The sequence below is a fragment of the Amblyomma americanum genome, chromosome 1, assembly GCF_052857255.1.
Source record: "Amblyomma americanum isolate KBUSLIRL-KWMA chromosome 1, ASM5285725v1, whole genome shotgun sequence".
Classification (NCBI taxonomy): Eukaryota; Metazoa; Arthropoda; class Arachnida; order Ixodida; family Ixodidae; genus Amblyomma; species Amblyomma americanum.
Window position 1 is genome coordinate 428,046,950 of NC_135497.1, and position 17,768 is coordinate 428,064,717.

The 17,768-nt window shown below is 45.3% G+C and overlaps 1 protein-coding gene across 1 annotated transcript; it reads right to left on the minus strand.

Annotated features, from left to right (window-relative positions):
* Positions 1-564: 564 nt before the first annotated feature.
* LOC144124903 (uncharacterized) lies at positions 565-4,231 on the minus strand. The gene is made up of 2 exons (XM_077657853.1): positions 4,009-4,231; positions 565-692 (listed from the first exon to the last, which is right to left on the minus strand). Exons 1-2 carry the CDS (start codon positions 4,229-4,231, stop codon positions 565-567), a joined length of 351 nt encoding a protein of 116 aa, XP_077513979.1.
* Between the last annotated feature and the right edge of the window lie 13,537 nt (positions 4,232-17,768).

Sequence of the window (17,768 nt, forward strand, 5' to 3'; positions counted from 1 at the left end):
CCACCGCAAGTGCGGTGTCCCTGTCAGAAATTTCAACAGCTTACTGGTCTGAAGGAAGCCGTAATTTGGGCATGTTGTTGACGGCCTGTTGTTGACGGCCTGTTGGCAACGGCCTGTTGGTGACGGCCTTTTGGTGATGGCCTGTTGGTGACGCCCTGTTGGTGACTCTTGTCGGTGTCGGCAGATGCTAGGCCTACTTTGTTATTAGCTCTATGGTACGGATCGTGCTTGCAGGCATCGGGCTGTTAGTGTAAGGCCTAATAAGGAAAGCTAAGCCTAATGGCATACCAATTAGTTCACAATGACAGCTTTTATAACTCAAAATGTGTGCTGCACATTGTAATAATAACTTAGCTTTTTCAAGTATTGCATTGCAAGCTGCTGCAAAAAGGCAGCACATACTACTAAAACGCTTTCCCAGCTGGCCAAAAGGGAAAATAGTGCCCTATTTATGTACTGACAACCAGTTTTAAGAAAAACAAAAACTTTATTGTGAACTATAGCTACCAGAAAAGTATCTATTTACAAAAATAATACACACAAACAAGGGATGCGATAAAAAAACTATTCAGGAGGTGATCTTGTCCTCCTCAGCATATCTCCCAACTTCTGGGAAAGGTGCTTGCGGACAGCTTTTAGCCTCTTCTCTGCAAGCTCAGTTGGCACATCTCCCATGTTGGTATGAAAAAGAGCTGCACAGCAGAAAGTATATACCAGATTAGAATGCAAATGGACGCATGTGATAAAGGCAAGCCTTAAATACAGTGAAATTTGGAATTAGCGCTCTCAAAGAGAAGTAAGTGATGTGCAAATGTTAGCGCAAATTGAAAGACAATCACAAGAAAGGTGGACAAGACAACGCGCTACTGACAACTGATCTTTATTGAAAGAAACACATATTATATAAGTTCACCGTCACACCCCCTATAAGCTGCAGCAAACGTCAAAAAGATGAATAGGGTCATAAAAGCGATTAAAGAAAAACACTAAAAACATGACGTAGTTAAAACGATAAGATCGGAGAAAGAACAATAACAGGCATGACACGTGGTGTAAAGGGCCAAAGAAACATGACTGATTGGGATCTGAAAGGATGAAGACAAACCAAAGAGCATTACAACCGTAAAAAAACAAAAAAGCACGTGACACAAGAAAACCATCTAAAAGGCTTTGTGCACTCAACCATTCAGATTACACTGGGAAAAAACCACAGCACCTGTACACTTGTGTGTATCAAGAAAACTTTACTAAAAAGGCTTCTTCGCTTTTATACAAGAAGATAAAAGCATCGCTAACGGCACTCAGGCCCATTTTCCTAATTAGAAAGGCTTCTTTTAATTCGCGGGACATCGATCCGGGCCTCTACCTAAAACTATGGTTCTTTCAAGAATGGGCCCGCAGGTGCTTTGTTCACAGTCGTTACAGTGAAGAGGCAGATTAGAACCTGTTCCCGTCTCCATCGAACGCTCATGATTCTTCAACCTTTCATTTAGGCAACGCCCCGTCTGTCCAATATACACTTTCCCACAGGTGAGTGGGATCTGATAAACAACTCCTTCATTGCATTCTACGTACCTACGGGCATGCCTGGTTCAACATGGCTTTTTCCTTTCTTTTTTCTGAGTTTACACGAGGACATAATGAGGTCAGCTTACAGGGAGCAGAGAATACAACTGGAATTTTGAATTTTGATGCAACTTGTTTCAGGTTATGGGCAACGCGGTGGGAGTAGGGCACTACTTCTGGCATAATTCTATTCTCAACAGGCATAGGCTGTTTACGTTCCACGCCTTTTATACTGTGAAGAAGGGACTCCACCACACTAGTCAGGACAGACTGAGAGAAGCCTGCATTCTGAAGCCTTACCATCTGCAACTGGAAGCCCCTTTCCATGGTATGACAACAGGATTTCGCAATGGCGGCGTTTAAACCAGACGTAGCAATGGCTCGCTTCACTGTCTTAGAGTGTGCCGATTCATATCGTTCCGATCTTATCGTTTTTAACTAAGTCATGTTTTTAGGTTTTTTTATCGCTTTATGACCCTATTCATCTTTGTGACGTTTGCTGCAGCTTTTAGGCGGTGTGACGGTGAACTTATATATTATGTGTTTCTTTCAATAAAAATGTGTTGTCAGTAGCGCGTTGCCTTGTCTACCTTTCTTGTGATTGTCTCTTATTTTGCGCTAACGTTTGTACATAGAACTATGCACCAACTAGCCCAGCACCAAGTGTTATTTGAGAAGTAAGTGAGGCAGAAAAGCTTACAAGAAGCAAATTTTCACCATTAAATGAAAAAATTTAATGAAATGTACGTTTAAGATTAGTGTGCAGCACCAGTTCAGGAAGCTGAACTGAAACTTGGTGCTGGCTATGCCCAAAACAAAAGGTCAAGTGCATGCAAGCCTCATCATTTGCTTGCTATGGCATTGCCGCCACATTGCAGCCAGCTGCGTGCTGCCCGTACCAACAGCCACAGACAGTGCGGAAATGTTTCCATGCAGTGAAATGTGGGAACGTGCTCCTATCAATCTGCGCCATTAAATCATTTTCTAAATAAACGAGTCATATATATATATATATATATATATATATATATATATATATATATATATATATATATATATATATATATATATATATATATTATACATACACAATTTACCAATATGCAATGAAATGCTACTGGGACTCGGCTGCTCAGGTGTGCAATGTTACAATGACGTTTGCAAATGCCAACTGCGACAACCCCCTAGTCTGATCACGTGTAGGAGATAATGGGGCTGTGATTCCAGTAATGCACGAAGACTAGTGTTTTTTTTTCAATGTACACGCACTCCCAGCCCCATGCCCGGCTTACTTAGGAAGACTCCTAGGAAAGGTTTTTGCAGCAGTGGGCAGGTGGCGATGTTACAAGAGACAATGTTTTTTTTCTTCATATCTGCACAGCATTGGTTACCATGTGGCGCCAATCAGTATAAATCATCAACCATGCCACAAAAAGTCTACCCAATTAATTGAAATATTTAGTCAAGCCGACTTATAATGGCCGCAGTTACAAGGGACGCTCGCTCATTACGAATTAGGGTGGCGCTACCGTCAAAACATCTGTTACAGCAATGGTGCTGCGTCTCAGATACAACGAACAACCATGGACATACAACTGGGTTAGAGCGGACAAGGAGGCACTATGAACTGGGCTCCGCAATCGATAAACATGACCTTCCACAAGTGAGGTGACCGAAAAGCGTTTTCGTGTTTCCACGACACTCATGCACCCCCTGCCAAAACAAGGTGGCGACGCCAAAGAAAGCAACATTAAAGCTGACATTAGAAATCCTGGGCAAGTGTGCAGCAATGGTTCACCACGTCAATTTGTGCATGCACATGTACCGGCTTGTTCAGAGCCGAAGCAGAGGCATGATGGGCATGAGACCAGTGCAACTTTCAAAACGAATCTACTGCAGGCTGCCGGTGATCAACCGCTGGCAGCGATCTCAGATCATTGAATGCTAGTCATGAGGTATACATTGCTGGCACGTCTGGCTGTCCAATCGGTTCTCCAACTCCTGCGCTGCAGTGGCGTGGAGGCCATGTTTATACAACAGGCAGTGCAACTGATACATTCTTTGTGCACGCATCAATTGCAACAGCTTAGTTGCTGCATCCTTAAAATTTGGTCAAAGATTGGAGAATGCGTAAGGCGACCTGCCACCAGTTGCTGTGAACCCTCATTTCATGATTATTAATATCACGCACATAAAGGAGGTCATTGACAGAAAGGACTCAGCGAGAGCCACATGAACACTGGAGATCTTTGAAAGCGCCATGATAAAGTCTGCACGAAGAAGCACAAGGGCATAACACAACTTTTAAAAACTAAACGCTACTTTTGCTTGAATTTGCATTTTTGGCGGTAATAAGGGAAGTTTAGTTACTACAAACCTCGGATACAATGAACACGATCTCCGTGACTCTCATGCTCTTTATAAGTGGGCTCGACTGTCAGCGCAATAAAAAGAAAGCACTGGCACCTTTCAGCGAGGAGACTTTTTCCGGTGTAAGCGCCGGTTTTGCTTCAGTTCTACCAAGTGATCTACACTTGTTTGATAGCATGCCGGTCACGCTGCGGCTCTTCAACTCGTCTGGCATCCAGAAGACTTGGGTTGCACTACGGAAGAACATTGGGTCTGTCGGTGTCCTCAGCAGCATCTGCCAGGCGTTGTGCTCCATCCAGACTCCACTGCCAGCATAGACGTGCAGCAAATGTGAAGAATTTCTCATGTGCACACTGACAGGAGTGACACAAAAAAATTTAAATAAAAGTTCATGGGTTTAAAAATAAAAACTGAGAAACAGAAATGTAGGCATGAATGCATTATTTTGCAGCCAGCAGTGTCCTAAATCAGAAGAGAAATAGATAATCCAGGGTTAAATTTTTAGATTTTTTTAAAACTCTTGTGTGCAAAATAGCAAACGCCTTTGGCAGTCCTTATTTGGCTCCAGAGTTGAAAACCACCAAAATTTAAAATAACTTTCCCCGCCCTAAGTCAGGCAAACTTAAGAAAAGAATAAATTTCGGAGATTAATAACTAGGCGCACTTTGAGACAAATCACTTATTCATTCAAAATTTCTTCAGATGCCTCCTAGCAATATGTTGCAATTGACTCATTACTAAGGTTGTACAGAGTAACCTCCACATGATAAAATATTATTTGTATATTGATAATTTTCTACTGACAAAAGTAACTGCAGGTCCATTTTTCCGTCATTGACAATGAAGTACAAAAATGTCACTCAGAAGAACGGAAGGCTGGGCAAGTTGGTTTGTGATATCCATCTTAAACAGCTGGAAAAAGGCGAACATAGGACAAGCACGACAACACGAGCGCTGACTTTCAACTAGTGGTTTAATAAGCACACGTATATTTATACTTTTTACAGCTGCGCCCAAAACAAAAACGGAAGGCAACACTGCCTCATTCCCGATTCATAACCTGCTTTTCAGAACATTCCATCACCAGGAAGGCAGTTTCGCATCTAAACAGTGATAATGAAGGTTACATGAACGTTAACATGAACGAAAACACCTTCGACGGAAGTCCATCTGGTAGGGTTCTTGAGACAGTTGAGAGAAAATTGACGCCAACCAGTATTTCTATCTTTACCCAACGTTTCGGGACGAACTCGGTCCCTTCTTCAGGGTTGACTAAAGTGTGCCAGCAGCAGCGGGTAGCTGCCTTCGCTCTCCCTTTGTTAGCACGTGGCGCAGTCTACTAATGCACGTGGAGGGGAGTGTTCTTGGATTCCTATTCATCAGCGCCTTTGTGAGCCGAAAGTGCTATGACTCAACATGTCGCCTCTTGAACAGGTTTGGCTCCACGGCCAAGATGCTCACCTCCTCGAAGGCTATCCGGTGGTCGGCTAACACTCTCTAACTCGCAGTGTCGGCGAGGGGGTTGGATTCTGAATTCCTTAGCCGGATGCCATTTTTTGTTGCCTTATGCTTGTGCAGGTTTTTGTTTCGCCGATGTATGAAGCCGGGCCCTTTGAGCATAGAATTTTGTAAACGACACCTGGTTGTTTTTCTCTGGGGACGCAGTTTTTCGGTCGTGGTAAGAAGCGGCTTATTGTCGAAACAGGCTTGTCAGCCGTGTAAATTTTATGTTTTCTCAGGATGCATGCAAGTGCCTCGCTGGCTCCCCTCACATATGGAAGCAAAACGCGCGCGAGTTTCGTTGTTTCATTGTTAGCTGGTCCCACTGTCCTCCGAGCTTGACGACGACCAATGCGTTGAATAATGCCACGTGTGTAGCCATTCTTCTGTAGGTCCGCGAAAAGGGTGGCTTCTGCTTCTGCTGGAGAGGGAACAAATTATAGTTAATTGTATCTTAGCTAAAATTAGGTATAAGAAGAAATGGGGTTTGCACAGGGCATGCTACTGATTACAAGAAAAGGCAATATAGCATATGCAGCGGGAGTCAGGGGCATAGCAAACGGACGGCGGGAGGATGAAATTAGGAAGCTTGAGGAGAAACAGTGCTCTCAGGTGGCACAGGACAAGGTTAACAAGAGCTCACTGGACAAAGCCTTTGTCCTGCAATGAGTGAACACTTAGGCTGATGTGACAATAAAAATAAAACACGGCTTCCATCACGAGAAGGATTGCTCACCAAACTTGTCTAGCCCACTGCCACTCGCCCCATTGATGGATGGGATTGTTGAGGGCAGTGCTGGGGGCATTGCCGAGGACGGGGACAGTGCGGTGAAAGTGGTAAATTTAGGATGCACTCTTTCACTTCATAAAGCATATTAAGGAAGCATTGCTAAAAAGCAGATGGCTTCAAGCACTACAGCTATGCACACCATGACACCTACATGCAATTTCGCCAAGCAGCTTGCACAAGCTTAAACGCATGGTCACTGACTTAAGCACTACTGTTAACATCAAATGCAAAGTATGCATCACAAGCAAATGCGCGCACCACGACGGTTTAGGAAGCTGTTACTGGACCCAGTGCTTGAGGAAGCGCTTGCTAAGAGTCCTGCAACGCACAAATTTCCATGTCAAATGCTTCAGCTACCAAATAAGGAGTCACATATTTATAAGTGTCTCTGCTGCACCAAGATATGAGGGTAAAAGAAACATTCAAGAAAGAATAGAGGAGGAAACGAGAACGACAGAAACCAAGAATGAGAAGTTATGTAAACCTGTCCTGCTACAGAAACTTGCATTGGTACAATTGTGGCTTGGCATGCACGTTTGTTGCCATTAGAAGAATCAGAGAAAAACTTGTGGAGCGAAGCAGAAATTACCATAAAAACCATAATATAGGTCCAACTTTTTTCAAAAAACCATGGCGAAAATTAGACACCCGCCTTATATACCGGTCATTGGCATAAAAACTACGGAAGTCTTGCAACGATGGGCGGCTGAAATAAACCACCTCCATCACCATCGCCATCAGCAGCAGCGCGGCGTGTTACCTCCATTTTGCGTTTCCGTTGTTGCAAAGCTATTTTGGTTAAAGGCTGCTTTCTCACATTTTGATCAAAATGAGCGGAACCCAACGGCAATTCACCATCAGCTTCAAGAAAAACGCGACTGGGTACGCGGAAGCTCACGGCAACTTGGCAGCACAGCGCAAATTTGGAGTATATCTGAAAGGAGCATTGGGTACTTTGGGGGCAGAAGCTGCGTATTACAAGTTGCAGCAAACAGAAAACATTATTCAGTGGGCAGACCGCAGAGTATCCAGAATTGGAACGAAAGGTTCCGGAGTTCGTCCGGGAGCTGCGTGCAAGGTCGCTGCCTGTGACTGCCGAATGCATCCGCGTGAAAGCGGCAGAGATCAAGGCACGGAGCGGCGAAAAAAGCGAGAGTACGCGCATGTGTACACATGCGCGTACCTCGTTTGTTTTCGCCGCTCCTTGTCACGATGATAAGGTGCTGACAAACATACGGGGCGATGAGCGCGTGATACTGTTAAAGAATTGGCCGGGTGTACATAAGAGCAGCATTTAAACGAAAATAAATGCTTTCACCATTATGCAACCTGTTGAGCCGCATTTGTTTCATGTTAAGGGTGACTTTCGGTACTTTTTTCATTGAAAAAATATTTTTCATTTTCAAAATTTGTTAGTTGGGGGGTCGACCTATATTCCGGTCCAACCTATAGTCCGGTTTTTACGGTACACACACTAGGCAACTCCAAGAGCATTATCTTTCCTACTGTCCACATCTCACGAACCACTGCAATATATCTGTGCCCAGTCTGCTGACACTTGCTAGTATTATTGCAATTCGAGTTTAAAAGACGCTTGCTCTTTGAAAATTATTTTGTGCAGCTCTGCCTCGCAACCCAGTAGCATTGTATTGTTACCGGAGAATAGAGCACTGCATGTTCCTTCATACGTCAACTCATTTCAGGCGAATGGATTATGTGACTGCCCAAAAATAAGTTTTTCCTGCACCTCTCGTCCATAAATTTTTGCTCAGATTCCCACAAATAAGTACACTGGAATTAACAGTTTATGAATTGTAATATTAGCACGAAACAAAAAAACTTAATCTTTCTTCCTGCACCTTGAATTGCATATATGCAATCGAACACTGGTTGTGCAAACTTCATACTGCCCATTACATCTGTCAGAGTGCAAAGTAGCTTTTCAGAAACTCATGACAGCGGCTGTACATAGGGCATAGATATACCAGGTGTTTCGGCGAAGCTCACCACTAATTTTAAAAAAATGGGGCTTTTGAGGTAAACAGAAGCTTTCTGAGGCATAGTAATACCAGCGTCGGTGGACGTCAAAGAACAGGGGTCATGCTAACTAGAAAGTGATTTAATACATTATAATATTTACTTTTCTTAACTATTACCGATAGGTGCCTGATTGCAATTAGGTGCAATGAAGTAAACGAGACGATGAATACAATACAAGAAAGCACACTTGTCTTTCTCTCTTTGAGGAGCTGCTTGTATGGCCGAATTAGCATGCACGTCAAGCGATGCTGCACAGATAATTCTGCTTTCTGAAACATGAGAAAACAGGCCACATGCATGCAACAACAGCCACCTAAAATGATGTTGAACACAAAACCATCATCATCAGTTAAGACAATTTTATAGAAAAACAAAGGCCAATCCCAGGGTCTCTGCTATCTAACCACAAATTGCAACATGCCACCACTACAGCAAAATTCTTAGCAGACACCAAACGGAAACAGTGGTGGGAACTTGGCAGTAAGTCATTCTTCAGTACACTTGCACTGCATATTTACTAACTTCATTACATCACCAGTAGCCTAAGCACCAAGGAATATAGGTATCTGGCCAGTACAAGAAATTGCATGTAGATTCAGTAGTGCTCCAAACAAAGAAATGTCAAAGCACTTGTCCAGTGGTATTATTTGCTTACTATGTAAATGCATGCACTGAGAAATAATGTACCGCCGTCAGCACACTTAACACGAACGGTCGATTGCGCGTCCTGCGCTGATATTGCAGCCCCTAAGCGCTGAGCGCTGAGTCCAAGACTATGCTGCACGGTGTGTTTTCGGCAGTTGGAGCAGCTCATGATTTGCTTCCGTCCTAAAGTTGTACGAGACTCACCCGACGACGCCCAGCGGCGCTAATGTCATTGGAAGACACGCGCTTAAGCGTTCATGTTAAGCTTGCTAACGGTGGTACATTCTGAAAACTTTGCAAAATGGCCAACCAAGGCAATGAAAACACGTAACCAAATAATGCACTCACCACATGCAAATATTTTTTTCGTGAGGCTACTCTCTAAGTTGCATTAAGCGAGCGCAGTTCTTGCAATTCCTTTTGCAGTTGAAAGACTTCCTCTTTACACCCACACGTCTCCGCAAGCATCAGTGGTACTTCTTTGTGCCATGTGTTTCTTTAGGCCAATAAGCTCTTTCTGTATGATACGCAGCTGTGCACGCAATGTTGCACAACTTTTTTTAAGATCTTCATCTGCAGGTTCCAGGTCCTGCAACAGCTCATCCTCGTGCCTCGGCTGCACCTACCTCCTGATCTTTATTGACTGCGGTACCTGCAGTTTGACAGTTATTGAAAGACACCATAGTTTCGCACTGCAATGCCACTGCAATATATTCGCACGTTACCAAAGTATCAAATCTGAACTATATACAGGGTGTCACACCTAAGGCTTTTGCAATTATTAAAAATAGACTTTTAGAGTTAGAACAGCCCTTTTTTGGCATAGCATTGCCAGCAGTATAGTCCATCAGAATACAACTAAGAAGTGCTAACTAGCTGGCTGATTAACTAATGTTAAAGAGTTAACTTTGAACTATGACTGTTCGGTTCCTTATTTAGTGAGAGGCGTGTAGCTCACCGTAGGAAAAATCCATATCACTTTATAGAATTTCGAAAACACGGTTACCTTCATCGCTGCGGCATAACAGATTTTGGCTATCTATACGAGTTACGTGCAGTAGAGAGGTTGCTTTGCTTGCAAGCTTCTCAAAAGCGCATGTAATTTGGCACGATGTAGCCGAAGTCTGTTGGGCCACAGCACTGAGGGTAATCGCGTTTCCAAAATTCTAAAAAATAGTACGGATGTTACTTACAGTAGACTGCACGCCTCTCGATAATTAAGCAGCCTAAGAGTAATAGTTAAAAAGTTAACTATTCAAAATTAGTCAGCCAGCCTTGACTGTATTTTGGTGTACTGTATCACTGATAATACCTCACAAAAGCGCTGTTCTAACTGAAAAAGCGCATTTTTTAGTAACTGCAGAAGGTCTTAGGTGAAACGCCCTGTATACCATTAGCAACTGCAATGAACACACACATTCCTACCTCACTATCATACATGCAACAGATGCAATGAACAACAGTGTCCCCAGCAGTTTGGTTAAAGCGAATGAAGAAGCGCTATTTAAAGTCAGCCCTGCAGTCAAAATCCCCTCTTTCTTGCAGGACCCAAGAGCCACAAGTGCTTCCAAGCATTTGTGACAACCCTTCCTCCTTTCTAAAAAACAAACGTGGTGACCTACGAAAGCTATAGAAAATAAGGGAGGTGTGGGCAAAATTTTTGTCGGATGCAGTCGTCAAAAATGCGTGCCTTGAAAGGCAACACCTAGCGCTGGAGAAAGGGACAGCAAGTTTAATGTCACGATCCTGTGTTAAGCATGAACCGGCAGCTGTCAAATTTCATAGAGAAGACTTGCAAGGAGCAGTGCTTTAGAAGTTACGGTCTCATACGCAACAGGCATGACACAAAAGCCTGGATGGTGCTCTTTTAGTTTTTGTTTTATTTGTTTGTCCTCTGGGTTACTAAGCATAAGTTTAGACAAGGTATGGGGACGAGAGCCGACTCATTCACCAAGTTGCTGGTTGAGTCCGATGATTACATGGCGAAGAAAATAGGAATGTCCTACTTGTGCCTGACAACCTGGCGGTGATGCATGTGCTACTTTCAATGTCTGTAGTTTCCACGTTTTTTAGCCGCCCAATGTGATGAGCAAGACCAGCCCCTTTACATGAACATAATTCATGCGCTCAAGGTGTGGTATGAGCAGCACATCGACAAACAGTCACCAGCATATGCAGATAGTAACTGACAGAGTAAGTGCCGGCATCCCAGTTTAGATCTTTCGGTTACCAACCGAGAAGAAGGTCACACGGAAGAAATTGACTGAGAAGTGCACCAAGAATTACTTCCATAAGGCAGGGTTTATGAAGCTGGGAACGATGGAAGACTGTCGAACACCAATGATATTGGAAGCGTGTGGATTTGTGGCAACCTGTCATCGATGCACATCTGGCCAGCCAGACGTGGTGTCGCCTTGGATTGACTTTTAGTGCATATGCACTAATCCAATGGGTACAGACCCTAAGCGAAATTGTTCATTGTCCGCTCACAGCTGGCCTAACGCAAGAGCTCTGTCCCGCGGCACTGCCCGCTCAGCGTCGTCTTCTATCTAGCAGAAGTCTACTTTTCCACCGATTCGAATTTAGTAAATGTTCGCTGTTTTCCTGTTGGGGATGGGGCAACTGCGCTACAAGACACGAACAGAAGCAGAAGTGGACAGGACGCGCACGGACTCACAGCTGAACTTTATTATATAGTGAAGAAGTTGAGCCAAATGGTTAGAGGCAGACGAATAGAAGTGTGACTGCCCGGCAAACTACAAGCTGCCAAACCGGTAAACCCCTGCTCCATTTCAGGCGCCTTCCAGTGTCTCAAATCCCGGAGTATATTTAGAGGAGGCCGTCGGTTTCAATCCCATCTCCACAACCAGCAGCCCGTCACCAGCCGGCTCCCCACCTCTGTGACAGACTCCGGCAGCATCAGCTCTGGCCCAGTGTCCTCAGCCCCTTCTGTTTCTTGTTCCAGAATGCTTCGCCACTGCGACCCGCTAAATTTCACATTCTGCAAGCTACCGTTATCCCCCCTTCTTCTTGTGTCCTTGTTTCTATCACCTGCGCCTCTTTTCCTGAGCGTACAGTCACCTTCACAGTCTTCTCTTTTAGTCTCGAAGATTGAAGATATCTTACTCTGCCCTTCTTCCTCCATATAATTTAAAGTGGCCACGCCGAACTAGTCATCAGCAAGGGCTCTTTCTGTTCACTCACTTTGCACCGTCGTGAATGCATTGGACACACCGAGCATGTTCGTCCCGATCACATTCTTCTAGTGCCGCCTCTACACCCCAGTTCCGCCAGTCTCCGAAAGCCTCAATTCCATCAGCCCGCCTTGTTCGTTTCCCGCAGCGAATCGATAGCCTTGAGCACATGTTTTCTGTTCACAGTATATATGCCACCTTTGATCTACTGAGGTTAAGCTGCGAGTCTGCGCGTGTCCTCTCCACTTTTGCTTCTGTTACCCGTGTTTTGCGCAGTTACCCCATTCCAAAGGTGAACATTCATGAACAGCAACTAGCCCAGCTTGCCACTCTACTATGGAATGACTTTGTTGGTGTAGCGGATGACAACAACGTCAGAAAGCAAAAAACACAAAGGAAAAAATTGTATGCAAAGTAGAAACACTGTATTAATGTCAGGAATCTGACGAAGACAATAATGAGGACGCCAACCCACCACCAGTTGCTGCGAGCACTTCGACTAAAGCATCTTGTTTATAGCAAAGGTATTAACGAGGAGAAGGCGACTACGCTGGAGAGTTTGGAAAACACCTTCTGCGCAAGTGTTCTAGTTTTAATAAGCAGAAGCGCATAATGGACATTTTACTGCAAAAGCAGCGCTACTGTCACCGCACTCCAAGCCAGAAATCCAGTGTCTGTTGAAGTGAAGCCTCCAGCCAATACTTAGAGGTGCTAAGGTATAAATGGAACACGAAAAGGTATAAATATGGTAAACATGCTGCAGTCACGATAACTTCTCCTTGTCTTTTCTCTTCCTTTTAGTGCAGGTGGGAAGCACAGCTCTTCTGCGCCTCTTTTCAGAGGTGTAGCCTTTCATTCCTTCTTCTGTTTCTGCAAGGTAAAAAAGGTTTGAGATGACAAAACATTGCCGCATTTCCACTGTTTCTTTTTAAACGACCATGAAATATAATTTGCACTCATTTGAGCTGTTATCTATTGCCGTCATAACGGTTACTTCTAAAGTCACTCCCCCAGGTCTCAGAATTGTACTACAGTAATGTACAGGAGCAGTCAAAAGTAAATGGAGGGCGCGAGAACGTGGAAAACCGTGTTGCAGCGCGTTCTAACGCCTGATATGCTAACTGATTACATCGGTCGCCAGCAAGCAGCGTGCGCTATCAGCCGACCCCTATCGGAGCGTACGGTCATCGCTTTTGGCGGCTGGAACGGATGCTTGTTGCTTTTCAAATACGACACCACGAATTTTTTTGGCGCTACCTGCGATGTGTTTGAAGAGCGATTCACGTCGTTTGACAATACTCAGCAGCTGGCACGTGCGGCCCCGAGCATACCTGGCAGCGAGCACTGCCACGACTGTTATGTTTTTGCCGTGAGCGGCGTGCTGTGGAGAACTTGTTTTATTTCTTGTGCTCAAGTCGGAGGGAGTGATTGCACCGTTTCTTCGAAGGGCGACGCCATCCAGAATAACTGAAGAAGACGGCGAAACATAATTTGCGTCAACATGCATTGAAGGTGTTCCTCAGCGCACTATAAGTCACCGCGTTGGGCGATCGATCGGCGCTGTGAATAGGATTTGCCAGGCATATCGAGATGAGGATGGCCGCATTGATGACGCCCCTCGTTCAGGGAGACCCCGATCAACATCGACAGAAGTCTACGAACTCATCGTGGCAGCGGTGGTGGCTGATTCATTTCAGAGTACGCGAGAAATTCGAGAGGCACTATCTGTATACGTCAGTGAGGCTACAATCCGCCGACGCTTTCATGAAGCTGGACTGAGCGGATGCGTGGTCCCTCAGAAACCCTACTTAACAGACCAGCAGAAGCGAGCTCGATTGGACTTTGCGCGAGTCCATGAAGAATGGTCGGTAGGCGATTGGGGAGAGGTCATCTTTACTGATGAGCCGACTGTAACCTCAAGATGGGATGAACAGCGCCGAGTATGGAACCCGTACAACTGCAGGTAAGATTTAAATATATTATCCTAATGATATCACGCTTTGCAATTGTCAGTGCTATATTTTCGGCGTGGGTGAATAATTCTGTGTGCAGTGTTCGAGTGGGCGTTTCGGCATTTGTTCCAGAGGCATTTAACTTTGTGTGGAGGCTAGGGATAACGTCTGCACGTCAGAAAAACGAGTTTAAGAATGGCGCTTGCCCACCTGTCTGACGATAACGTTTTTTTTGTTTGCACGTAGGTATCAGCCAGGGTACTTGCACAATGTGCTCAGCAGTGGTTGCACGGTTGTAAATGTTTGGGAAGCCGTCTGCCGAGATGGACTGGGTCCACTTGTGCAGCTTCCAGCGGAGTTTAACGCGTCGTCCTACTGCGATGTCCTTTAGAGCTACCTCGTCCCGTTCGCCCTTGACGGGCCCTTTAAGGATGGCTTTTTCTGGCTTCAGTAGGACCACAGCCCCGTCCACAAAGCTAAAGTCGTCCAAGGCTTACTAGAAGAGCGAGGAGTTCGACAGCTGCATGGGTGCCAAAGGGCGCGGACTTCAACATTATAGAAAATGCGTGGGGAGCTCTTAAATCCAACTTGGCACACATGAACTTGGGCCCAACAAGCAATGAAGAATTGTGGCTTGCTGTTGCAGCGGAATGGGACCGCATTAAGCAAGACCGCGAGTTTGTGCAATCTCTGTACGATCCTCTGCCCCAGTGCATGGGATCAGCAATTCGCGTTAACGGCAGTTTCGCGCGCTTCTGATCCGCGTTTGTTTTGCACCTTATATTTTTTTGTTGTGAAATTACCTCAATGAATTTCTTCCTGCAAAGAAAACTAAAGAATCCACTTGTTACGTTTGACATACTGAGTATGCGTTACCACCTGGCGAATTCACAATGCGCGCATTTAGAGTATTTTACCTCGTTATCTGTTACATATAACAAACAGACTAAACCAGCATCGTGTCCTTTTGATAATTTTGTGCGTATTTGCTCTTACAAATGCGAGGGTATATGCACAACTTAAAATAAACAAAATGGAGGCAGCAAAAAAATCAAGCGCTGTTCATTGCTGGTCCTCATTTCTTGAGTGGACACTGGAGAAGCCACGATATGCTATGTTAACCTAAAGACAGCAAACAAGAACGCCCCGCGACACGCCGCTCACGGCAAAAACTTAACAGTCGTGGCAGTGCTAGCTGCCAGCTATGCCCGAGGCCGCACGTTCCAGCTGCTGAGTATTGTCAAACGGCACGAATCGCTCTCCAAACACATCGCAGGTAGCGCCGGAGAAATCCTTGGTGTCGCATTTGAAAAGTAACAAGCATCCGTTTGAGTCGCCAAAAGTGATGGTCGTAGGCTCTAGATAAGGGTCAGCTGATAGCGCGCGGTTCTTGCTGGCGACCGAGCTAATAAGTTACCAGAGCAGGCGTTAGAAAGCGCTGCAACACAGTTTGCCACACTCTCGCGCCTTCCATTTACTTTTACTGCACCTGTACAGGGGTTCTTTATCGTGCACTGACATCACATAGTACACGGGCGCTTGCGCTTCGTCTCCATCGAAACGCGGACCGAGACTGTACCAGCATCCCGATGATCTGGCTCGGCAGTCGAGGACCCTAACTTCTGAGCCACTGCGCTGGAGCCATGATCAAGGAATTTTCGCACCAAAATACAGCTAGCTGAGTTCATTTAATCTACACACAACAAACCAAGAAGAATAACAGACCATAAATTATAATGCGCTACTTACCGGTCATATGAGAAATCATTCCGCCGTAATACCATCCCTCTGTTGTCTCATTGCCTTGCCAGTACGCCTGGTAAATAGCGGTGGCATCGAAATCAGCCACATTCTGCGGATTAAAATTCTGCACATCGCTGTGCTGCAGCACAGCAGCCGTTGAATTACACACGTATTCGATTAAGATAAACATTTTTCGCACTTGTATGCGACAAAGAAAGACGATCCAGGAACATAGGAGAACAGCGAGTGTGCAGGGGGATTGTGGAGAGATCGAGGCTATTAAGGCTCGCAGTGCGTAGACCGCAGCAGCCGACACAAGTTTCAGTCGCTAGCATCACTAGCGTGACTTGAACGTAGCTACAACGAAATGACTATTTTATTAATTTTGCCCATTTCAGTACCAGCAAGTATGAACTCATCTGATGTTTTGTGTGGTGATTATTACGGTGGTGAGTAGCAGTAATCATACGCAGTGCATACGTGAAGGCAACCACAGCGATGACAAGGTTATAGTAAAGAGCGCAGTGCGGTATGCGCCATTTACTCGATGAGAAAAACAACACCAACGACACACCGCAGCAGCCGTCGCATGCCAACGTCGCTAGCATAGTTAGCGTGACTAAAAAAGAAACCGCTCGTATTCCTTTTGACAATTCTCATACCATTAGGTTTGAACTACGCTGGTGGTTCATTTGCATTCTGATGTCAGTCGCTGTTCCAGTCAATACATCATAGTTTCTAGATGCTCTAATTAAAAATGTACTTAACTTTGCGGCAATGTATACATGCTTCCAGGCTGCTGGCGTGGCGAGGAGTTGAACAGCATAATCATTTACTGATTTTTGTTTCAGATCTCTATTTGCGGACCACAGCACCATTCCTCAGTACGACCCACTTTTGTCCGCCTCTGTCAGAGCTCATACCTATGAGTTTGTTAGCGCGAATGTGGTTCAAGGTTCGTATTTTGCGACTCAAGCCCTGCATTGCAACTAAAGAAATTACATGAAGGCAACTTGCAAGCAGCTGTAGTCGGACACACTGTGCTGTTGCTTTTAAACGGCTTCAGTCGATATATCAATGCCATATATAATTGAAGTATAACAGGAATTAACGCGCTGATGCTGCTCGAGCTAGACATATATGCATAGAAGCTGACACTGCAGCTAAGATTTGAGCAGAACAAGAGAACTGACGTACGGTCCTAAGCTCTGGCTGCGGATTCCATGATACCTGCCGTACGCGCAGCACGTAGCCATCAACGGGACCGCATCTCTATTCAGCTCGATACGATTTTGCCTCAAGGTCCTCCATGCGGCGCAAAGGGACCTCTGTTTTAGAGCTTGGCGTCGCGTACACCAAACGTTGCCTGCACAAGATTGCAGTTGCAACAGTCCGAATTGCCGTCAATATATATAATCCACTACATACGCGACAGCGACAGGCCTGCAGTGTATTCTTGCTTTGTTCACATATATGGCTCGTACGCTAGAGAGATCGAGCGGCGGCCGTGGCACAGCACATTTATCCCACTACTTTTGTGCATCGCCTCCGCGCTCAGGAGTAAACGTGCGCCCATGCCGGAGGAGCTACACGCAAACTACTCGCCTAAATAACAGCCAACTCTGCGCTACCAAAAGTTTTGCAGCTGTATGGATCTTTCAGCAACCAAACCAGAACAGGAAAAAGCAGAGCTTTGTCCGCTCTGAACAAAGCTCCAAAAATTTATGGCATGCAAAGTCCGATCAACATAAGCTTTACGGCAGTCGGCGGTGACCGGACCTGCGCCATGCCTCGTCCGCCTGATGACAAAGCGGTGAGATACGGCCGCACGGCTTTAGTGCCTCGAGCAATAGGAGGAAATTGAAAGAACGTGTTTCAGTCAATATGCGCCGAAACGTGGCCCGCTGGGGCGGTAATGTCATAGGGCTGAGCTGCTTTCGTACAAGATTTATCAAGAATTTGTGGCTG

Excerpts from the sequence above, each read along its gene's own strand:
- LOC144124903 (XM_077657853.1), bottom strand. The coding sequence starts at position 4,231 with ATGGAGCACAACGCCTGGCAGATGCTGCTGAGGACACCGACAGACCCA. Across the intron at positions 693-4,008 it reads CAGTGCTTTCTTTTTATTGC|CTCTTTTTCATACCAACATG; the intron begins GCTGACAGTCGA and ends TCTGCTGTGCAG.